Genomic DNA, 20,455 nt, shown 5'->3' on the forward strand with positions numbered 1-20,455 from the left:
ATACCAGGATACAGATGTTAGCCACAATAGACATACTGTACGTGATACGATGGTTCGTTGTGATCAGCATTGGTTTTGTCATTTTGCAGTTTGAGAAATGAGATATCAGATTTAATCACCAGCAGTTTCCCACTTTAACCATTACACATGCAGAAGGATTACAGATGGCAAGGTATTAACAAGGTCTACTTCCTTGTTTGTACCAACAGGCACACAAACATGATCTCATCCGTTACAGTGCCGCTTCATCCCACATAGCTGGATATCAATATTTGTGCTTATACAAAGCCTTCCCTTGGTACTAGTGGCATGTTTGACTTTTTTTTTTTATAAAGGAAATATATTAAACGTTGCAATGCATGAGTGCTCGAAATCTTTGCTGTCTTTGTCTAATCAAAGACAAACTAATCGAGCCCAAGAATGTGAGCAAGCATTTGATACAAACTTTTCACCCTTTATAAATAGTTCTGTTCATATATAACGGATCGCACAAGAAACTTTTATGTTTTTCCATTAAAACATCTGCAATTTCACATTATTTTTGACCATTATTATTATCCTAGCTGTGTAAAATGTGAAAAAGCCAGAACAGATAAATGATAAACAACACCCCAAACCCTCCAAGATAAATCTTGCTCAGAAGTTCAATGGGGAACTGCAACATACAACCATGAGATCAGGGAAAAATCATTTAGTTAGCTTTGATGCTCTCCACAATGATTTTACATGTATTCAGCTGAAGTGATGCCCAAACACGCTTTGGTTACGTCTTGTCGAAAAACGGTGAACAGAAAATCCAAGTAATTTTGTTGTGAGGGAGTCTGAATTCTTTTTAAAAACCTAGCCGTCTTCCTCACGTTTCACAACAGTTTCAGCTGCGATTCTTTCAAATGAGAATATGTAAAAGTTTTTTTTAGCCACCGTAAAGACAGGACGAGTTAACTCAAACTTTAGGATTCATCCTCCTTTAAAATGCATCGTATTTTGTTGAACTGAAAAGACTGTGGACCTCTGTGTGACTGTGTTACAAAAGGAAAGTCAGGAAACATCGTCTCAACAGTATTTCAAATGAGTAATTTAAATTCAACAGCGTTTTTCAGTCATTGCTGAATTCAGCGGTGTCCTGTGACATCGAACAGGTGGTTTGATGTCGAGCTGATGCTTTGAATTTGTTCAAAACTCAATGCTGACCTCTGCCGGTGCAAAATGATTTACTTTGCTTTTCTCTGTCTTTGTCTCTGCAGGATGCCCAAGCAGTATGTGACAGTAAGTATATGTTTACTGCTTCTTGTGCTACATGTCTGTTCGTCTCTATATAATTGAAGAAATAAAAGTCCTAACACTGAGCCATTTATGTTGGTATTTGTAAATTTGATCTTAAATGTAGGATTACGTCAATGCTGTCAACATGTCAGATCTGTAAAATGATTTTTAAAAGAAGTTCTTTCATTCTTAAATCTATTTGTGCTAATTTCCTACGGTTGGTCTTGTTTTTCTTGTTCGTCTTCCTGTTCTTTTAATTTTTAGACAATTGCACAACAGAAATATTAACAAATACAACAACTGTCAGTTTGGCATCTGATCCAAACTGCACCTTATCCACTGCGGGTATCTTTGGAAATGGTTCAATAACTAATCTGACTCCTGGAGCTGTCTATCAAATCTTCTTCAGTTGCTTCAACTGCTGCAAAGACGTCACAACGAGTAAGTGTGTTCACTTTGCTGAATCCCTTTTATTTACCAAGTATACAATAATGACTGACGTACTGACTACAGCGTTTCTACAGACAGTCAGCAAACAAAGTGCTCTCTGAATGAATAAACCACAGATACAGTTTTAAATACACAGATGAATATCTTGCGTTATGATGAGTAATGCGAATACAAAATGTTAATTGTTTTCCCAATGACCTCTCTCTAATTTAGAGCCTGAAATGGTCACCGACCTCAGGGTCATTAATTTCACAACATCCTCGGTGTATCTGAACTGGACCAAACCAAAGGGAAACAGCTCCTCCTATAAAGTACAGCGGACAGATGGAGATGTGGCGAATGATGTCAAGCCTGAAGAATATACGATTACAGGCCTAACTCCTGGTGTCCACTATCAAGTAAATGTTACTGCGGTGGCAGATGATAATTATACTGAAGGAGCAACTGCTACTGTGTCACAGTACACAAGTAAGTAAACATTTAAATTTTGTTTACATTGTAAGACGATCGACATGTGATGTGTGGTTTTCCTATGTAGAGTTATTCCTGAACATTACGATGTATAACCTAATTTTTCCTTTGTGTCCACCTCCCACAGAGCCTGAAGTAGTCAGTGTTTTGTGTTTTACTAGTTCATTTTTTAAATTTCATAGTTTATTTTATGTTGACACTAACTGAGGGTGAAATAATTACATCCAAAAAAATAATTGGCTGACTGTTTTTTTCCGGCTCATCCAAGTTAGGTGTTCCTGTTTTTACTGCCATGTCATCTCTCGTTCCACATTGTCCGGTCCTTCTCTCTTTTTCTTTTTGTTGGTGGGTCTCTATTTCTTCTTTTCTTATTCGCCCTCGTGTATTTGTCTTCCACTCACAGAGCCTGGAGTAGTCCGAAATCTCACTGTCACTGATTTCTCAACATCCTCTGTGTCTCTGACATGGATTGAACCTGTTGGAAACAGCTCTTTCTATACAGTGCAGTGGTCTGATGGAAATGTGAATCAGAATCGCAGTGTGAATAACACACACGTAACCATCTCTCAGCTGACTGCTGGATCTCAGTACAATTTTAGTGTCATTGCGGTGGCTGGAGAGAAGGAAACTTTCGGAGAGGCAGCAGCAGTTTCACTGTATACAAGTAAGATGTGCAGCTGTTCAGTCTCTGCATAAAGCTATATAAGGCGTCTTTCTATTACTGTCTGTGTTAACTGTCCCAAGTTAACTTAAAGAACTTTGTTGGTGTTGTAACCTTCTTACATTGTTCTACTCCTTCATTTCATTGTACATAACTTCCATTTATTGTCATCTTTTTACCTTTGCATCCACCTCTGGTACCCACAACCATATTGATCATTTGTCACTGTCCTCCAATCTGACCCATTGGTGTGTTTCTCTCATAGAGCCTGAAGTAGTCAGGAATCTGTCTGTCACTGATGTCACGACATCATCCATATGTCTTAAGTGGATTGACCCAGAGCGAACCAGCTCTTTCTATAGAGTGCAGTGGACAGATGGAACAACAAACTTGACTGACACTGTCACTGAAACTACACTGAATGTCACTAAGCTGACTCCTGGAGTGCGCTATCATTTTACAGTCATAGCAGTGGCCGGAGATAACTTTACAGAAAGTGAAAAGGCAGAGATTTATCGCTATACGAGTAAGATGATCAATATGATTATTACTGAGCAGGAAGATTATAACCTGTTTTTTGTTTTACTAGTTCATTTTATTTTAATTTCATAGTTTATTTTATGTTGACACTAACTGAGGGTGAAATAATTACATCCAAAAAAAGAATTGGCTGATTGTTTTTTTCCGGCTCATCCAAGTTAGGTGTTCCTGTTTTTACTGCCATGTCATCTCTCGTTCCACATTGTCCGGTCCTTCTCTCTTTTTCTTTTTGTTGGTGGGTCTCTATTTCTTCTTTTCTTATTCGCCCTCGTGTATTTGTCTTCCACTCACAGAGCCTGGAGTAGTCCGAAATCTCACTGTCACTGATTTCTCAACATCCTCTGTGTCTCTGACATGGATTGAACCTGTTGGAAACAGCTCTTTCTATACAGTGCAGTGGTCTGATGGAAATGTGAATCAGAATCGCAGTGTGAATAACACACACGTAACCATCTCTCAGCTGACTGCTGGATCTCAGTACAATTTTAGTGTCATTGCGGTGGCTGGAGAGAAGGAAACTTTCGGAGAGGCAGCAGCAGTTTCACTGTATACAAGTAAGATGTGCAGCTGTTCAGTCTCTGCATAAAGCTATATACAGCATCTTTCTATTACTGTCTGTGTTAACTGTCCCAAGTTAACTTAAAGAACTTTGTTGGTGTTGTAACCTTCTTACATTGTCCTACTCCTGCATTTCATTGTACATAACTTCCATTTATTGTCATCTTTTTACCTTTGCATCCACCTCTGGTACCCACAACCCACAAACCACTGCTGTTGCTGGTGACAATAAAACAGAGGGAACACCTTTCAACTTCACCTCAGTCACAAGTAAGCCCCACTTTTTTATTCACATCTCCTAATTAAAATCCACAACTGTGATGAAAGACACTAAACACTTTCCATTCACACATAGTGCTAGAAAATGTTACAAAGCTCACAACAAGACATTGATTGTGTTCTTGTCATCTCGTGTTTTTCCTGCATTTACAGAGCCTTCTCCGGTCAGGAATCTCACTCTCACTTCAGTCGAAACATGTGCTGTGTCTCTCAACTGGACTGAACCACAAGGCTATGCTGACTTCTACATAATTCAGTGGAACACAGGAAAGCTCTTTAATAGAACTGAAACCTCCTTTACCATCCAAGATTTGATCCCTGGTTCCCAGTACACCATTATAGTGACTGCTGTTGCTGTAGAGCCGTCGAATAAGGGGGAGGGAAGCTCAATAACCACCTTCACAAGTAGGTCCATACTTTGAGAATATTCCTTTTAAAGGTGTTTTTGGGATTTAATTTTATTCATTTAATTTAGGCAAGATTTAGTTTTTCAGCAAACAAGAAGTTACTGAGTTTTTCTGGTCACCTGACTGAGCTCAATCTGTCAAGTTAGTGATGTTTATAATACTTTACTTTATGCACCCGTGTATTGCAGTTCAGACTGTGTTCTTTCAACTGGGGAACTTCATAGTTCCCAGGCATTCACTGCAGCCATGTACATGATGTTGATGTAAAACTTCAAATTAAAGCTGAATTTGCACTAATTATCATTTGTTTTAAATTAAATTTACTGAAGCACATATAAAAATAAGTACAAATGTCCCAATACTTAGAGTCTGGACTGTGTAAGCCGTCTAAAAACATGTAACAGTGTAATTACCTTGCAACATAACTAAGATTTTTGTTTTTGTTTACTTACACATTTACAGCAATTGTTTAAGCTTTATTTTGAATGCTATTTCAAATCATGAATAAAATCCATCAATTACCTCTTTATTGTTTAGAGCCTGAAAAGCCCGGGAACATCACGGCTACACCACAAACCAACGCTTTGACCGTCAATTGGACTTTGCCTAAAGGAAGTGTCGATTATTATTTGGTGACCATCTCAAATCCAAATCTGACTTTGAAAGTCAATACCACAACAGCCAATTTTGATGATTTAAATCCTGGGAGAATCTTTGTCATCACAGTGACAGCTGTGGCTGGAAATTTCCGCAACACGTCCGACGAGTCTTTATTTGCCACTGGTATGTTCAACATCCAAGTCTGTTTTCATGAATTTTCATGATTCTTTCTTTTTTCATGAACTCCATACACAGACATGAATAACGCCACTAAACTGAAATGAATTAACATATTTACAAAGTCAGATTGTGTGAGTCAGTCAACCACTATCAGTTTCTCAAAAGTCTGATTTGCCATCCTTTGTATACTTCAAGAGCAAGGAGAACAATTTCATGTGTCAATTGTTTCACTATATCAGATTCATAAATATAGTATACAATATATATTAACATGTGTGTGTGTGTGTGTGTGTGTGTGTGTGTGTGTGTGTGTGTGTGTGTGTGTGTGTGTGTGTGTGTGTGTGTGTGTGTGTGTGTGTGTGTGTGTGTGTGTGTGTGTGTGTGTTTGTCTGTCTATCTGTCTGTGTGTGTCATTCCCAGTTCCCATGCCTCCCCCTTCCATCATCATCGGTCATAGGGACAACTCTTCACTCCAGCTGATGTGGACAACTCCCACCATGATGGAGAGTGCTCCAAACATCAACTACCACATCACCTACCAGACCAAGGAGGGTGCAAAAGAGAGCGTAGTTTCCACAGGCAATAACACAACACTAGATGAGCTCTTGTCAGGAACCTGCTACAACATAACTATAAAAACTGTCGGACCCCTAAATTTAAGCAGCATTGTTGTCCATAATTCTACTTTCACATGTAAGTACAACAGAGAGAAACCATCTATTTTTAATTCATGGCTATCACCTGAGAATAACATTTATTAAGAGTGTGCTATATGGGATGGAAATCTCCTTTTATTTCGATACTTTTTAACAATTGTTTCCTGGTTGTTTGTTTTTCTTTTAGATCCAAACCCGGTGATGATGGTTGAAGCTAGCCCTAAATCCACCACATCTATAACAGTGACATGGTCAGACCCATTGGGAGTCCAACCGTATTACAAATACATAGTTGAAATCGTCAACGCCACAGGAGCGTCTTCATTTCAAACAGTCAGCAACAACGTGACTGATGTAACTAATCTGGAGCCAGGATCGAGGTACGATATCAATGTCACAACACAGGCTGCACCAGGAAGTGAATCCAACGCGGAACAGACATTCGCTTATACAAGTAAGAACAAGGTCAAAATGCTGAAGCAGTAATGGGCCTATACTCAAAACAATCAAGGATATCACAAATTTGAAATACCATTTATTTTCTATTTTCATTTTTGGTTTTACATAACCCTCTGCTGTATTTGCTACAGTGCCCAACGCTGTGACAAATCTCACAGTGGAGTTTATGAACACAACAGCCATCCAGCTGACGTGGTTCAAACAAAATGATCATAAGCCTTCTTACTCGTACCTGGTGACGGCGCTCAAGGACGGAAAAATGGTGTGCAATGGTTCAACAAAGACTGAGACTTACACCTTCTACAATCTGGACCCTGGAACGCTGTACATGTTTAACGTTGTCACAGATGTCCAAGGGGTGAAGTCCATAGCGGAGAACATATCGAATTACACAAGTACGTGTGAAAAGTGTCTGAATTGTGTTTCTAAAGAGAAATATTAAATCAATAGTGCCTTCCAAAGGACTGCCAATACTCAGTCATGCTTTGTGATTACTTTAAAGTGTTGCTTCTGCGATTTAGTATTGCAGTTTAATAAAGTTGGGGTAATTGTAGAAGACAGAAAAAAAGGTTGAAATCTAAGTGCCAGACATTACAAGTCCTGTATGGGTAAATTTTAAAAGATGCTGAAGCCTACAATTTCCATAATAAGGTTTTCCTGCCTGTTAAAAGCCCACACATTGCAAACTCTGCACATCCTCAGTTTGAAACACAGGCTTTGTATTGAAAAGCCTCAAGCCTAAAGTGATAAATAACCGCGATAATATCATTATGGTTATTTTTCTTTCTGTAGAAAGCTCCCTCCAGAGATACAGAAGGCATCGTTCAACTGTTTTCACAAAGTGATACTCAGTATCACTCCCTGTGATGAGTAAACTGAATAACTTAGTGTACGAAATCGCTGGAGTGAACCCTTAAAAATAACAACACTATTTAGGTGTGAAGTTGTTGCACAACAAAAAATACAAATTAAGAAAATATATTTCATTATTTTTCCTTGATGTTACATGAACCCACAAAGCTAAACCTGTAAACCTTTTTCCGGTCAGAATACATTTAAAAAAATAAATTATAATTAGAAGAAAATACTGTGTCACAGTTATTTGATGACTTTTCAATCCTGTATATTTGTTCAAGTTCAGATAATGAGTGTTCATTAGCTCATGCAGAGCCAACTAAAGATTTTCTAAATGTATATCACATTGAATTTAAATCGTTTTATTTCCAGAGCCGGGGGTACCTTGTCACATCACAGTCACAGGAACCACAACGAACCTGTCAGTGAGCTGGATGCCGGCGCCTGGGCAGGTGTCCTCCTATTCTGTCCTGGTGTATAGAGAGATGCAGTTGGTGGACAACATCACAGATCTAAGCAACGTGACTGTAAACGCACTGTTTCAGAGCTTGAAACCAGCAGTTCATTACTGTGTGATGGTGACCAGCAAAAGTGGACCTTTTGAGAGTAACAGTTCATGGGTTTGCAACGCAACTTGTGAGTTACATTGATATTTGAACTTATACTTTAGGAATGCCTGTGGTGTTTTAATTGATGACTAATAAAACAGTATTGCTTCTTCTGGTCAGTTCCCAACCCTCCTGGTCCCATCACAGTGGTGTCTCAGACTGTTCACTCCATCAACTTTACCTGGTCCCTTCCAGAGGACATGGACCCTAATCAGTACAACTTTACTGTGAACAGCACGGAGAGCTTACTTCCGGCTATAAACTGGATCCTGCTGGACAATCTGCAGTCTGGAAGCCCCTACAATATCTCTGTTGTAACTGTCGGTGTGTTGGGCTATAAGAGCACAGAAGTGACAGCAGAAAACTACACCAGTGAGTAGACACATAATGTACATCTGATCACTAGCTATATCTCATATTTTTCTGAAATCTTTTTTTTAATTTTTTTTTATTTCAGTCTGTTTTCTTTTGGGTTTATTTATTCCACTATTTAGAAATACAGTGTTTGACTTGTATTATTTGTTTACAACTATACTTTAAATTTTTTCATTTAAAATATTATTATTGTTGTGATGTAGTAACAGAGTCAGGTTCTAAAGACATATTTTTTTTTTTTTTTTTTTTTTTAATCTTTGCTGCGTAGTTACATCCATATGCTTATTTGTAAAAGTGGCTCACCCTTTATGGTAAACCACAGAGACTGTTTATACTGTTTTCCCCAGGTGTGATAACATGTAAAAACACTCACCTCTTCTGCTTATCTCCTCTGTCTCATTTTCTCAGGACCGTTTGCTGTAACCAACCTGAGACAGACAGAAATCACCACAAATGCAGTCACCTTAGTGTGGGAACAACCGGAGAGCAAACTGACCTACTCTTATGAAGTGCTGGTCACCAACAACTCATTTCCTAATTTATTTCAAGAAAATATGACTACGATAACAATCACTGAACTTGTCTCTGGAAGCAACTTCAGCTTCACTGTCACTACACGGGCAGCAGATGGCACTCGGGCAGGTCCTGTGACAGTGTCCTATTTCACACGTATGTACACTTTATCCTGTTTCTCTACACCTGTAAATTTACAATATTAACCCCAAACTGACAAAGCAAAAAAAATTTAAAAGCAATTGAAAATAAACTGAACTAGTTTCTCGTTATTCCACACAGTTTCTGCTGTCTCTGTGACATCTGTACTGAGTGAAGTGCTGCTCTTGATGTTGTAAAGTTACACTTTCTGCTGTGTTTCTAGGGCCGAATGGTGTTGAAGGGTTGGAGGCTGAAACCTTAAACACAACAGCTATACTCCTGCGTTGGATGAAACCACTTGAGTACAGGAATGAATACACATATTGGGTTAAGACGACAGGGTGCGCTTCCCAAAACAAAACCCTGACAGGAGAAATGGCAGAGATTTTAGAGCTCACCGCTGGGACCGACTGCACCTTCTGTGTTTCTGTCATTGGCGCCGATGGCATCAAAGGGAAAGAGAACTGCATCTCTCAGTACACCAGTAAGACTCTTCCTTAAAACTTCTGTTTTTCTTTCTCAAATTGTCAGTGCTAACTTTTGTTAATCCTTCCTCCTCTGCATTTTAACAGAACCAGAGAAAGTTCAACCAAGTATCTCCAGTCAAGGCTCCAATAGTTCAGTCCTGGTGTCATGGACCAAACCTCCTGGAAATGTGGAGTGGTATAAGGTTCATCTCCAACCCAATCATAGGGAAGTGAAGCTGAACTCCACCAGTACCTTCTTCCTGTGCGAGGGCCTGTCAGCAGGAAGGCTTTACAGTGCTGTGGTAATAACATGTAGTGGACCCTTCAATGCATCATCTGAAACCATTACTAATGCAACATGTGAGTATTATAAAATTGTTAGATTTTGAAGTTTTCAGGTGTGTCATATTAAGTATAATTTACATCATGTTGAGGTTGCTGTGGAAAGGTTTTTTGACACTATTGAACTTTACTCGACTTGAAAGTTATAAAAGTGAAAAATGATTTGCTTTTATTCTTTTATGATAAGTTTACATGCATTCATCATTACCAGAAAATGACTGCTTCTCATTTTACAATGGCTAAAACACATAAGTTAGCTGTGTTTGAATTGCCTTAGACATTCTGTGACTATAAGAAAAATTTTTAAATGTCATCAGTTGAAGACAGAACTACACGACTGCCGACAAACTGTGATGTACAAAAATCAATCGAACAAGCAGGAAAACATGGATAATGTGGCTTCATGGTTATTTCAATTCTTAAATCTCAGATGTTTTATTATTTAAAAGCTCAATTCTTTATCATTCAGTATGGCTCTTTTAAGCATGCATATTTTATTTAGAATTTAAAGGACCTTTTGAATAATGACTCTCAGTTTGTTGATGGTAACGGGCTGCAACCCTTCTTTCCAGTCCCAAACCCTCCCGGGTTGATTGAGATCGTGACGAAGACAACCAGTTCCATTGAATTTAAATGGATGGAGCCTCCTCTGATGACCGGAGCATCATTCTCCTACCTTCTGACAAAAATTCTGTCCTTTGGAGGCGAAAACATCCAGACCAACACTGCCAACAACACCAATTATACATTTTCCTCCCTGCTTCCTGGGACTTCCTTCAACATCTCCGTGGCAACCCTGGGGCTTATGGGTTTTGAGAGTGGGAGGGTTTACAAATACATTGTCACCACAAGTAAGGGTTTTATGTTTGTACCCAGTCATTGTGCAACCACTTCAATTTCACTTTTACTGTCTGTATTAACAGTTATGTCTTTCAAATGTCTTTCAACCAATCAGGACCTCTGAACGTGTCGTCTATCACAACCGATCCAAAAGAAATGAACATTATGGTCATTTGGAACAAGCCTGACGAGTACAAGGAAAGCTATTCCTACATCTTGACCTGGCAGCGCTCAGATAACCCCGTCAGTAACAGTACCATCCTGAAAAACACGATGCATAATATCGGTGACCTGGATCCCGGTAGCAGCTATAACATTAGTGTGACCATAGAGACCTTTGATGGAACACAGAGTGCTCCAAGATGGACTTCCGACTGCACAAGTATTGATTCATTTCATATACATTTATATTCATCAAACATTTTCACTTGAGTTTTTCTTTTATCTATGCTTAAAAAAAGTGAGAAGCAACCTTAATGTAGAATTTTTTTTTTAAAGTTTAACTTTCTGATTTCCAGACGTTATCTCAAGATGTATTCAATCTTTGTTAATTTTCGTCAATATTTTTTTTTTTTATTAATCGTGAATTAAATCCTCCATACTTTACTAGTTAGGTAATTAGTGTATGTTGCTGTCATTCGGGCACAATTCTCCAAGTAAAGGAAAAGATAGTTGATTGAACAATAGTTTTGGTCAATATTCCCAAATTTCAGAAAAAAATATATACTTTAATATATATGACTGTGTTATTCATGGCTTCAGGGATGTTCATTTTGTTCTGACAGTCACTTCTCTCTGATGCTGCAGATGCGAGCCCTGTGAAAGACTTATCATGTGACGGTCCAAACAAAACAAACGCAGAAATCATCCTGTCCTGGACCAAACCAAGGGGCCAAAACTCTGGCTTCCAGGTCATTGTAAACGAGATTATCCACTCAAGCAACACCTGTTGCAGTCATACAGTTTCCAACCTTCGTCACCACACTAAGTACAATCTGACTGTGAAGACTAAAAGCTGCGGATATCACAGCACTCCTCTGTCTGTAAACTGCTTGACGGGCATCACGTGTAAGACATTATGCTTTTCTGACTTTATTATGACATAAATGTTCAAATTTATTCCTCAAACATATTTCAGTAAAAGGCGGATTTAAATTTATTCACTTGTTTGTAGTTTTTTCTTGACTGATCTGTAGTTGGCAATATGCCCCATTACAAGCAGAACTATGATACAGAAGCTTCTGTGTTTTCTTCACTCGTTTCTCATCAAATCCTTTCTCTTTCCCTTTTTGTTCAAAGCCCCACCCATTCCAGACAACCAAAACACACTATCGAGTGTGGTTCAAACGAAATACAACTCGTTCTCCCTCCAGGTTGACTCCAGCCTGCAAAACAACTCTAATGGGCCAATCACACATGTTGGGGTGCTGGTGGCGAATAGCGTCCACGGTGGGTTTCTCCTTCAAGGAGTGTTGTAATTAGGTTATGCTATGATAATCCATCTGTTCTGAATTAACCGTTTGTCAATGAGCTCAGTTACTTGTGGTTTTATTTTACTGTATTTGTTTTATATGAATAAATCATTAGACTCCTGACAAGAGCCTTCCTGTAACAAGCCAACAACTGATTTTGATGTCCTTCCAGGTGAAACTAAGAATTTGAGTCAGTACTTGGGGAACACTTATGATGAGTGGAAAGCAGGGAATACTCCAGTGTACCTGGCAATGGTCACAGACAACATCGTCCAGCCGCAGCGGAGTCAGGACCATTTAATCATATACATAGGAAATGGATCCGAATGGAATGGCTACACGAACGGTGCTCTGGAACCCAAAGGAAAATACCAGTAAGAACACACAATAATAATACACAATAATACAAAATTAGGGTGTGTTGCACAATTTGTAAAAATATTTCTATAAATTTGTAATTGTTATTACACTTTCAGCTGTGGCGTGTGTTTAATAATAATTTTACTTTGATAATTTTTTTCTACAACAGTAGATACAGGAACAGCCTTTTTTCAAATTGTTGATACATTAGAATGACACTGTCATTTGTACTTTGACCATTATAGCAATTATTTTCAGCATTAGTTAACCAGGTACTGAGAATTTGAACAAAATAACCCACAATCTAGGGTTTTAAAGAGAGTTTAGGTGCTGTGGTAGGTGGTGGGAAGTTCTTTTACCAAAAACTATGGATTTTCACATACTTTTTGATTATAATTATTACAATATTTATTTAAGAATGCACTCTCTTTTTTTTTCTTTTTTTTTTTACAGAGATTATAAATAAAGTCTGTTGTTACTGTAAGATGTATTAGTATGTAAACAAGAATGTAAAAAATCTTAACTGCTTGTTTAATTCTGCAGATATGCCATTGCGATATTCACCAGCCTGAAGCTAAAACAAGGCCGAGTTGACTTTCCAATGTCACTCGTCTCAATAACCAACTTCTATTTCGTCGTTGAACTCCCACAAAACACAAGTACGTTTTCAGATCCAAAGGGTTTTGTTGTTGATGCTATGAAGTGCTCCTCCAATGTGAGCAAATACTAATTGTCATCTTTCTTTGTCTTTCTTCAATAATCTTTGTAAACATTTTAGATGTCATTGGTATTGCTATCGGAGTGACATTTGGCATTTTTTCCATTCTCGCCATCATCCTCATTGGGTTTATTATCTACTGGAAAAGGTTTGTTATTGTCGTCATTAATTAAAAAAATAATATTAAATCAGAATGTGCAGAAGGAACTAATTGTAAATTCACTGTTTATTTACTGTTCTGTAGGTTATCCAATAAGGAATCACCAGACATCCAGATTCATTCCATGAGGTGAGGTTTTCATTCTTCACCATGTTATGTTTAAATTAAATGGACAACAATTGTTTCTGTAACTTTTCTTCTCTTTATTTTTGCAGAGCCAAAGTGTAAGTATAAATTCTTTTAAATGTTTATGCATGATCAGATGTTTCAAATGTTAAAAATGTGTTTTTATGAAAAAACTCCTCACTTTTGTCTGAGCAGTAGTGTCGCTGTGAGGGTGGAGGAGTATGAGGCTTACTACAAAAAGCAGAAAGCAGATTCCAACTGCGGCTTTGCAGAAGAATTTGAGGTGAAATATCAACTTAATATTCAAGGGCTCCTGATTTCTACATTCATTCATTTATATAATATATAATATAGTTCTTAGTAAAAAAAAAATTAACTATTGATATTATTACATAATAATGACAATATAATGTGTAGATGTGACAACTACATCACATGGAGGGTGCAATCGTGTTTCTATTTTTATTATGGAGAAAATGTTTTTTTTTTTTTCTATTGAAGCAACACAGACTTAAACTTTTATAGGGCTTGTAAGAATTGCAACAAAATGATAAAAAACTATTTTTTTAAGCTCATACAGTATCCTTCGGATATGTCAGACATTAAACAGTGTAATGTTTAGAAATGAAACAATACTGGAACCAAGATAAATTGTGGAATTCCAGAAAATGAAAAATTAATATGAAATGACCATGAATGTTACATATGACTGCAAATAGAAAATCACTGGTCATCCTGAAGTTTCATCCTGCACGCAACCATTCAATCATCCATAAAGTTTTTTTTCCTTCTTTTGTTATTTAAAGGACCTGAAGCTTGTTGGCACGGCTCAGTCAAAAATACATGCACTGAATATGGAGAACAAGCCGAAGAACCGCTACAACAACGTACTTCCCTGTGAGTCACCTTGACAAATCCAACTCTGCTGATTTCAACAATAACACCCGTCACTCTTTTAAACTGTATCATTACTGTCACACAGTATTATTGGGATGCATGATGTTGTTTTTGCCGATATTTTCCAACGCTTTTTAACAATTTCCAATACTGATATATAAATATATATATTTATCTGTTTCAGACACTTTAAATAAAAACTCTATGCGACAAACATATCGTCTTTCAAACTCATCAGAGACACAAGCAGGAACATGCTGAGCATTTAGGCGTGATTAAAGCATTATTTTATTGGTCTATGTTTGCCTATGCCAATATTTCATTTGAAATCCATTATTAATACCTCTGATTTACTAATAGTATCATGCATTTCTAGTAACTACTACCATTTTTCCATTTTCGCTTGGGCATTAAATCAAAAGTATCATACATCTTTCAGAGAAAAAGACGATGTCTAAAAATCCACTGCAACAAGTCGGTTATTGTGAATTATTTCTCATTTGTAGAGAAGTACCATTGCAGTCATAACATTTCATCTACCCTCTTGTTCGCCTTCTAGATGACTCTTCTAGGGTGAAACTCTCTATTACCCATGGAAGTCCATATGATGACTACATCAATGCTAACTACATGCCGGTGCGTACTGACACTCTTTGAAGCAGCTCTCTGCCTCAGTCATTGCTTCAGTATCAGTAAACATCCTGCTAAACAACATAACTGCTCATTCCTTTGCTTAATGGCATGCGATTTGAACTCTTCTGCCTTCATCCTCATTAAACATTGGAGACTCTCCTATAAAACTGAACTGGATGGCGGTTTTCTGTGTCTGGACTGATGTTTTATTTGGCAGGGTTACATCTCCAGGAAGGAGTTTATTGCAGCTCAGGGTCCTTTGCCCACCACAGTCGACGAGTTCTGGAGGATGATCTGGGAGAAGAATGTGCAGACTCTGGTCATGCTGACACGCTGTAATGAGCAGGGACGAGTGAGTACAAAAACTAAGGCCATGACTACCAGCAACATGCATGCTGGCACACAAACACACACTGGAGTGTAAGCTAGAAAATGATATTAAACATATGATAATTGTCCCCATTTCAAACAATATACTGTATTCTTAAACATTTTATGGGCTGCAACACAAAAGCAAAATATTGCACAGCCAGATTTTACCATCTGATTTTTACAAAATTATTCCAATATGAATCTTTCAAGTAAAAACTAAACAAACAGTACCTATTCCTGGTTGACATTACAATATTTTACATATATACCCATATAAAATTATTCCCATTAGATGATCTATATTTAAGATAAGTGTCTGGTCCGAAGGCACCTAACTCTCCTAAGTGTGTGGCCCACCCTTAAATGTATTTATACACTGTCATTTGTGTTCGTGTTAATGTATTTATTAAACTCCTGCTGCACTCAATGATTATTTGATGCTCACTTGAAGGAACTGTGGTCTCACTGTTTTCTAAATAGATCGCATAATTCAAAATTAGGAAGTGTTCCAAAAGTATTGAGCATTTTCACAATTTGTTATTTAAGTGTGTACTGTATACTTTAAATTCTAGTGTTTCTTAATGTAATGTTGCCTAAACAAAGATCATTGCTACCTTTCCAGGTAAAATGTGAGCAGTACTGGGGTTCTGGTACCAAGCACTTTGACGAAATCACTGTGACAACAACCTCTGAAATACCACTTGAAGACTGGACCATCAGGGACTTTGGCATTAAAAATGTAAGTGTCAAGATGTTACATTAAAAAGAGAGGCTGATTTAGGACGGTAAAACACTGTGTGATTAAAGGTTGTCACCCATCACTGCTTATTTTATACAATCAGTTTCAAATATGTGTCCTGCAGCCAGAACACGCTGTTCAGCACTTAACCAAAAATCAAATGAATGTGCAGTAATAAAACAGCGCTACAAATACTTTGCACTTTACTTGTGGACTGATAAGCTCAGAGTGACAAGTCTAATCTAATATATCAGGCAGTCTGATGATATAGTACTTTGAATTAAAATATAAATCCTTGCAACCAATAATTGAGTATATTAAAGAGCTGTGCTCCAGTTACCTTTTGAACTAAGAACTGTAATCGGTCTTGTCTTGAGTGTTCATGCAAGTGCTCACTCCTAATTTGAGTTTGTGCGCTGTTTGTCCTTCAGGTGAAAACAGCAGAGACCCGCTCAGTCCGTCACTTCCACTTCACAGCCTGGCCGGATCACAGGGTACCAGAAACCACAGAGCTCCTCATCAGCTTCAGACACCTGGTCAGAGAGCACATGAACCAGTACTCCAGACACTCCCCTACTGTGGTCCACTGCAGGTCTGACAGAGCACACTTAAATACACAGTTCTGTACTCAGTTCAATATGACTGTTTCAGAAATTACAGAGGTAATGCATCTGATATCGTCTCCCACTTCTCCCTCTCTTGTCTCTTGTCTGTGTTGTCTACACTCAGTGCTGGTGTGGGGCGCACGGGTACCTTCATCGCCATCGACCGTCTGATCTTCCAGATTGAGAGGGAAAATATTGTGGACGTGTACGGCATCGTTCACGATCTGCGCATGCACCGGACCCTCATGGTGCAGACCGAGGTAGGAAGCAGTCACCTTCACTGCGGTTGTTGTGAAATGATGAGCGTGCTGCAGCTCACTGAACGTTTTGTATTTCATATGGCTACAGGACCAGTACGTGTTCTTAAACCAGTGTGCCTTGGACATCATTCGGTCGAGAACAGGGACCAACGTGGATCTGATCTACCAAAACGCCGCTGCACTCTCTATTTATGAGAACGTGGAACCAAAAAAAGGTCCCAAAGGCAGATTCCACAATGCATAGACACAGGAAGTCAACCCGTTCTTCCATCGCTCTCTTTACTTTTAGCAAGAAACTGAGCAGACATTTGTAAAGGGAAGGATTTTAACAGATTGGGCTGTATTTATTTTTAAAACTGGTCACGCTATTGCCAAGAATCCCCAAGCTTTCTGGTCCTTCATCCACTATTTTGTGGTATTTATTTGTTTAAAATGCTGAATGCTTGATAACAGACCGAACTGTATATGGAGATTTTACAGTGAACATAATCACTGACCAAAAATATGTGGATTATATGTAAATTTCTGTCTTGGATTCTTTCTTATAATGGCCTATTATTTTTCTTTGCTCAGTTGTTTTATCATTTCTGCTTACTTTGTACTGCATATGACTTACTGATGATTACATGTTTTGCTCAGGTAGTATGTTGGATGCTGTATAGATATCTTTACAGACACTTTTAATGAAAATGTTTTTAATGTAAAGTAATTAATTGAACCTTTGGAATTGTCTTGTACAAAATATGCAGGTCTAAATACAATGTGCCTTGTAATAACCTTTAATACCAGTAGGTGGCACTCTTGTAAACTTAAGAAATAAATAGGGACTACTGTATTGTTTTGTTACTGGAACCTTAAAATTCTTAAACCAATATGAACTGTGCAATGTATTTTAATGAAGGAATTTTGTTGTTTGTTGCCGAGTCTTTTGTATTTGTATGCACTGGTTGCATTTGTCCTCTCTACTGTCCACTTTTCTAAACTATAGACATGTTTTTGTATATTTCTTTTTGATATGTTTTGGAGAATGCTTTGGATTGGATTTGGATTATTTTGATATTCACCCTACGTTTGATTGTTATATTTTTTTTCTCTTCTCTGAAAGAGATTTAAACAGTAGCTCAGGAACTTGATGAAAGCTGAACATTTTACTGGCAGGTATGTTATTATAAAATCCATTTGGCACCAGTGTGTACTTTGAAGATTTTAGAGGCCACATGCATTTTGTTTTGTTTATGTCCCTCTTTTCTACATTGTGCATTTCTCAAAGGAACTGTAATGTCATGTTACATATTTGATCCATCTGTGGATAGATCTTCTGATGGTAAAATCACCAGAGAAGCACAAGTTTTATTTTCAGCTTTGAAAGAGCAGAATTTTCCATGAGGCAGGTACTTTGTTTTTAAGTTAATGATGAATGTGGTTAGCTTGTAGATATTTTTAAGCCCATGTTTTATATTTGTATTACTTAACACAATTGTAAGCACTTGTGTTTTTTATTGAAAAAAGGAATAGTGAATAATCATAAAGTTTTAGAATGTTTTTTAAATGCTTTATAAGATGCTTGCTGGTACAATGTGAATATATAAAAGACGCAAGAATTTAAAACTTGTATAGCTTTCAATCTTTCGAATGAAATGGGATTAAAGATGTTGCTTCATTGTGGCATCAATCTCCAACGGCGTCAATATGATTAAAGCTTTAAACTCTCACTGCAATGTTGTCTGTGCACAATCTTGAGTTTTTAATCATGTTACAAAGATAGTCCGAATATTAAAGTTTTTGTGTTGTGCAACATTTTACAAACTGATAACGGTAAAAAAAAAAAAAAAAAAACATAACTTGCACAAAACACATGACAGATACACCAGACACTGCACTGCTGGTAAATTCATTATGTAAATGTTTTTTTTAAATTGTTTGAGTCAAAGGGAAAGATTAAAAGGACCAAAGCAATGCAATGCTGAATGCTACAGAGGAAGATTGAGCTGGTATTTCAATGCATTATTTAACTTTGGGGTTGCAAGTAGCTATAGTAAGTGCACCCTCAAAGGATGAATAAATAATGCCATTTCTGTTTTTTGCTTCGTATGGAAAAAGCTTTTTTTTTTACACAGACACTTCAAATATTTTTCAGCTCACATCAGACCTACAATTGGGGGATTTTGTACAATACACAGGTGTTTTTAGGGACAGTCATTTTCCCCCGGTATTTGCACTCCTGGTACGGTGGTAATATAAGGTTTTGCCAGCATGTCGGCTTCAATATAAGTGAAATTTCTCAAGCCTTGTACGGTACGTCCCCCTTCTTCTCTTTCTCCGTCTCTCCCCTCCACTCCTCCACGTCATTCTTGTTTATGTCTCACATCCACAAGTTGGATTTAAAAATAGATTTGGCATTTGAATGCCTCTTTCTAGTTTACAATGCTGTGAGTTGCAATAAAAAAGTATACAAAGAGCTATAGCCATTATGACAACAATTCAACCTGCAAATACAAAATTAAAACAGGACAAAAACATAACAGGATGATCCAAATTCAATGATGAGCTCAGTGCGTACGTGCCATTAAATCCACGATAATGGATTACAGTTTTCGCTTTAAAAAAAAAAAAAAATTATCTGAAAAATATACACATACACACATGAAGATTTGAGCCACACAACTATTAGGAGATGTTGCCTAAACTTTCTTTAAATTAAAACCTGACTTCTGACTGAGTGTATTTGATATTAAAATGCTTATGTAATTTTGCAACTCTCACGTGGCTGAGCATCACTTTTTTAGATCAGTAAAGCTATAATGAACATTCAGTTTGCAGAAAGAAAGGTGGCCTATATATTATTTGTACATCATACGTTGTATGTGTATTATGAAGTCGTGACAGTTAATATCCAAAAGGTCAAAGGTAAACTTCACTGTGATATCAAAATGTTCTGCAAAACTGTCCATTATTTTACGCCATAACTCAGGAGCAGGGGGGAAGATTATGAACACATTTCACATTTAAAACTGAAGGTTTGATTGTGACTACTTAACTTTTGGTTCTGATACTGAATTCGTGGCTCTAATCTTGGGTGTCAACCTTGGGTGGAGCTCTTCTGTGCTGTTGAGTTGAAAATGTGTGATACATCCACCTTTTAGAATCTGTAGCTTCTTACAGCCATACCTTTCAAAGTCTTCACTGCATACACTAAAGACACGGATGTAGACTGCGATTTGAAGGGTTGACGGTGGCAAACATCCACGAGATGGTATTTTCAGATGCAGTTTGAGGGTCTTAAATTTGTCACGTGCTGTTAATAATTTATGAAATACATTTTTTTTTTCAATTCAACTGAAGAATAGGGATTTAAATACGTAATATGTGAAAGTGAAAACGTGCAGTATTGTTTTTTCTCTTGGAGCGCTACACAGCTCGGTCGATCTCCACGGCTAAGACGTTACAG

General features: G+C 37.6%; 1 protein-coding gene across 1 annotated transcript; it reads left to right on the plus strand.

Annotated features, from left to right (window-relative positions):
- The first annotated feature begins 1,695 nt into the window (after positions 1–1,695).
- LOC138634707 (receptor-type tyrosine-protein phosphatase eta-like) lies at positions 1,696–18,725 on the plus strand. The gene is made up of 33 exons (XM_069721794.1): positions 1,696–1,704; positions 1,927–2,181; positions 2,588–2,848; positions 3,111–3,371; positions 3,679–3,951; positions 4,031–4,213; positions 4,376–4,627; positions 5,167–5,412; positions 5,830–6,102; positions 6,253–6,519; positions 6,656–6,919; positions 7,752–8,015; positions 8,108–8,359; positions 8,771–9,031; positions 9,240–9,500; positions 9,589–9,843; positions 10,398–10,676; positions 10,781–11,047; positions 11,473–11,733; positions 11,965–12,114; positions 12,310–12,511; positions 13,041–13,156; positions 13,276–13,363; positions 13,460–13,504; positions 13,591–13,599; positions 13,697–13,784; positions 14,308–14,398; positions 14,958–15,034; positions 15,249–15,383; positions 16,026–16,142; positions 16,574–16,734; positions 16,872–17,007; positions 17,096–18,725. Exons 2-33 carry the CDS (start codon positions 1,935–1,937, stop codon positions 17,249–17,251), a joined length of 6,198 nt encoding a protein of 2,065 aa, XP_069577895.1. The 5' UTR covers positions 1,696–1,704; positions 1,927–1,934; the 3' UTR covers positions 17,252–18,725.
- Positions 18,726–20,455: the final 1,730 nt, after the last annotated feature.

Source organism: Brachyistius frenatus, unplaced genomic scaffold (assembly GCF_029030835.1).
Source record: "Brachyistius frenatus isolate BFR_SWC_R1_liver_20210118 unplaced genomic scaffold, ASM2903083v1 Contig_272, whole genome shotgun sequence".
In the NCBI taxonomy this organism is placed as follows: Eukaryota; Metazoa; Chordata; class Actinopteri; family Embiotocidae; genus Brachyistius; species Brachyistius frenatus.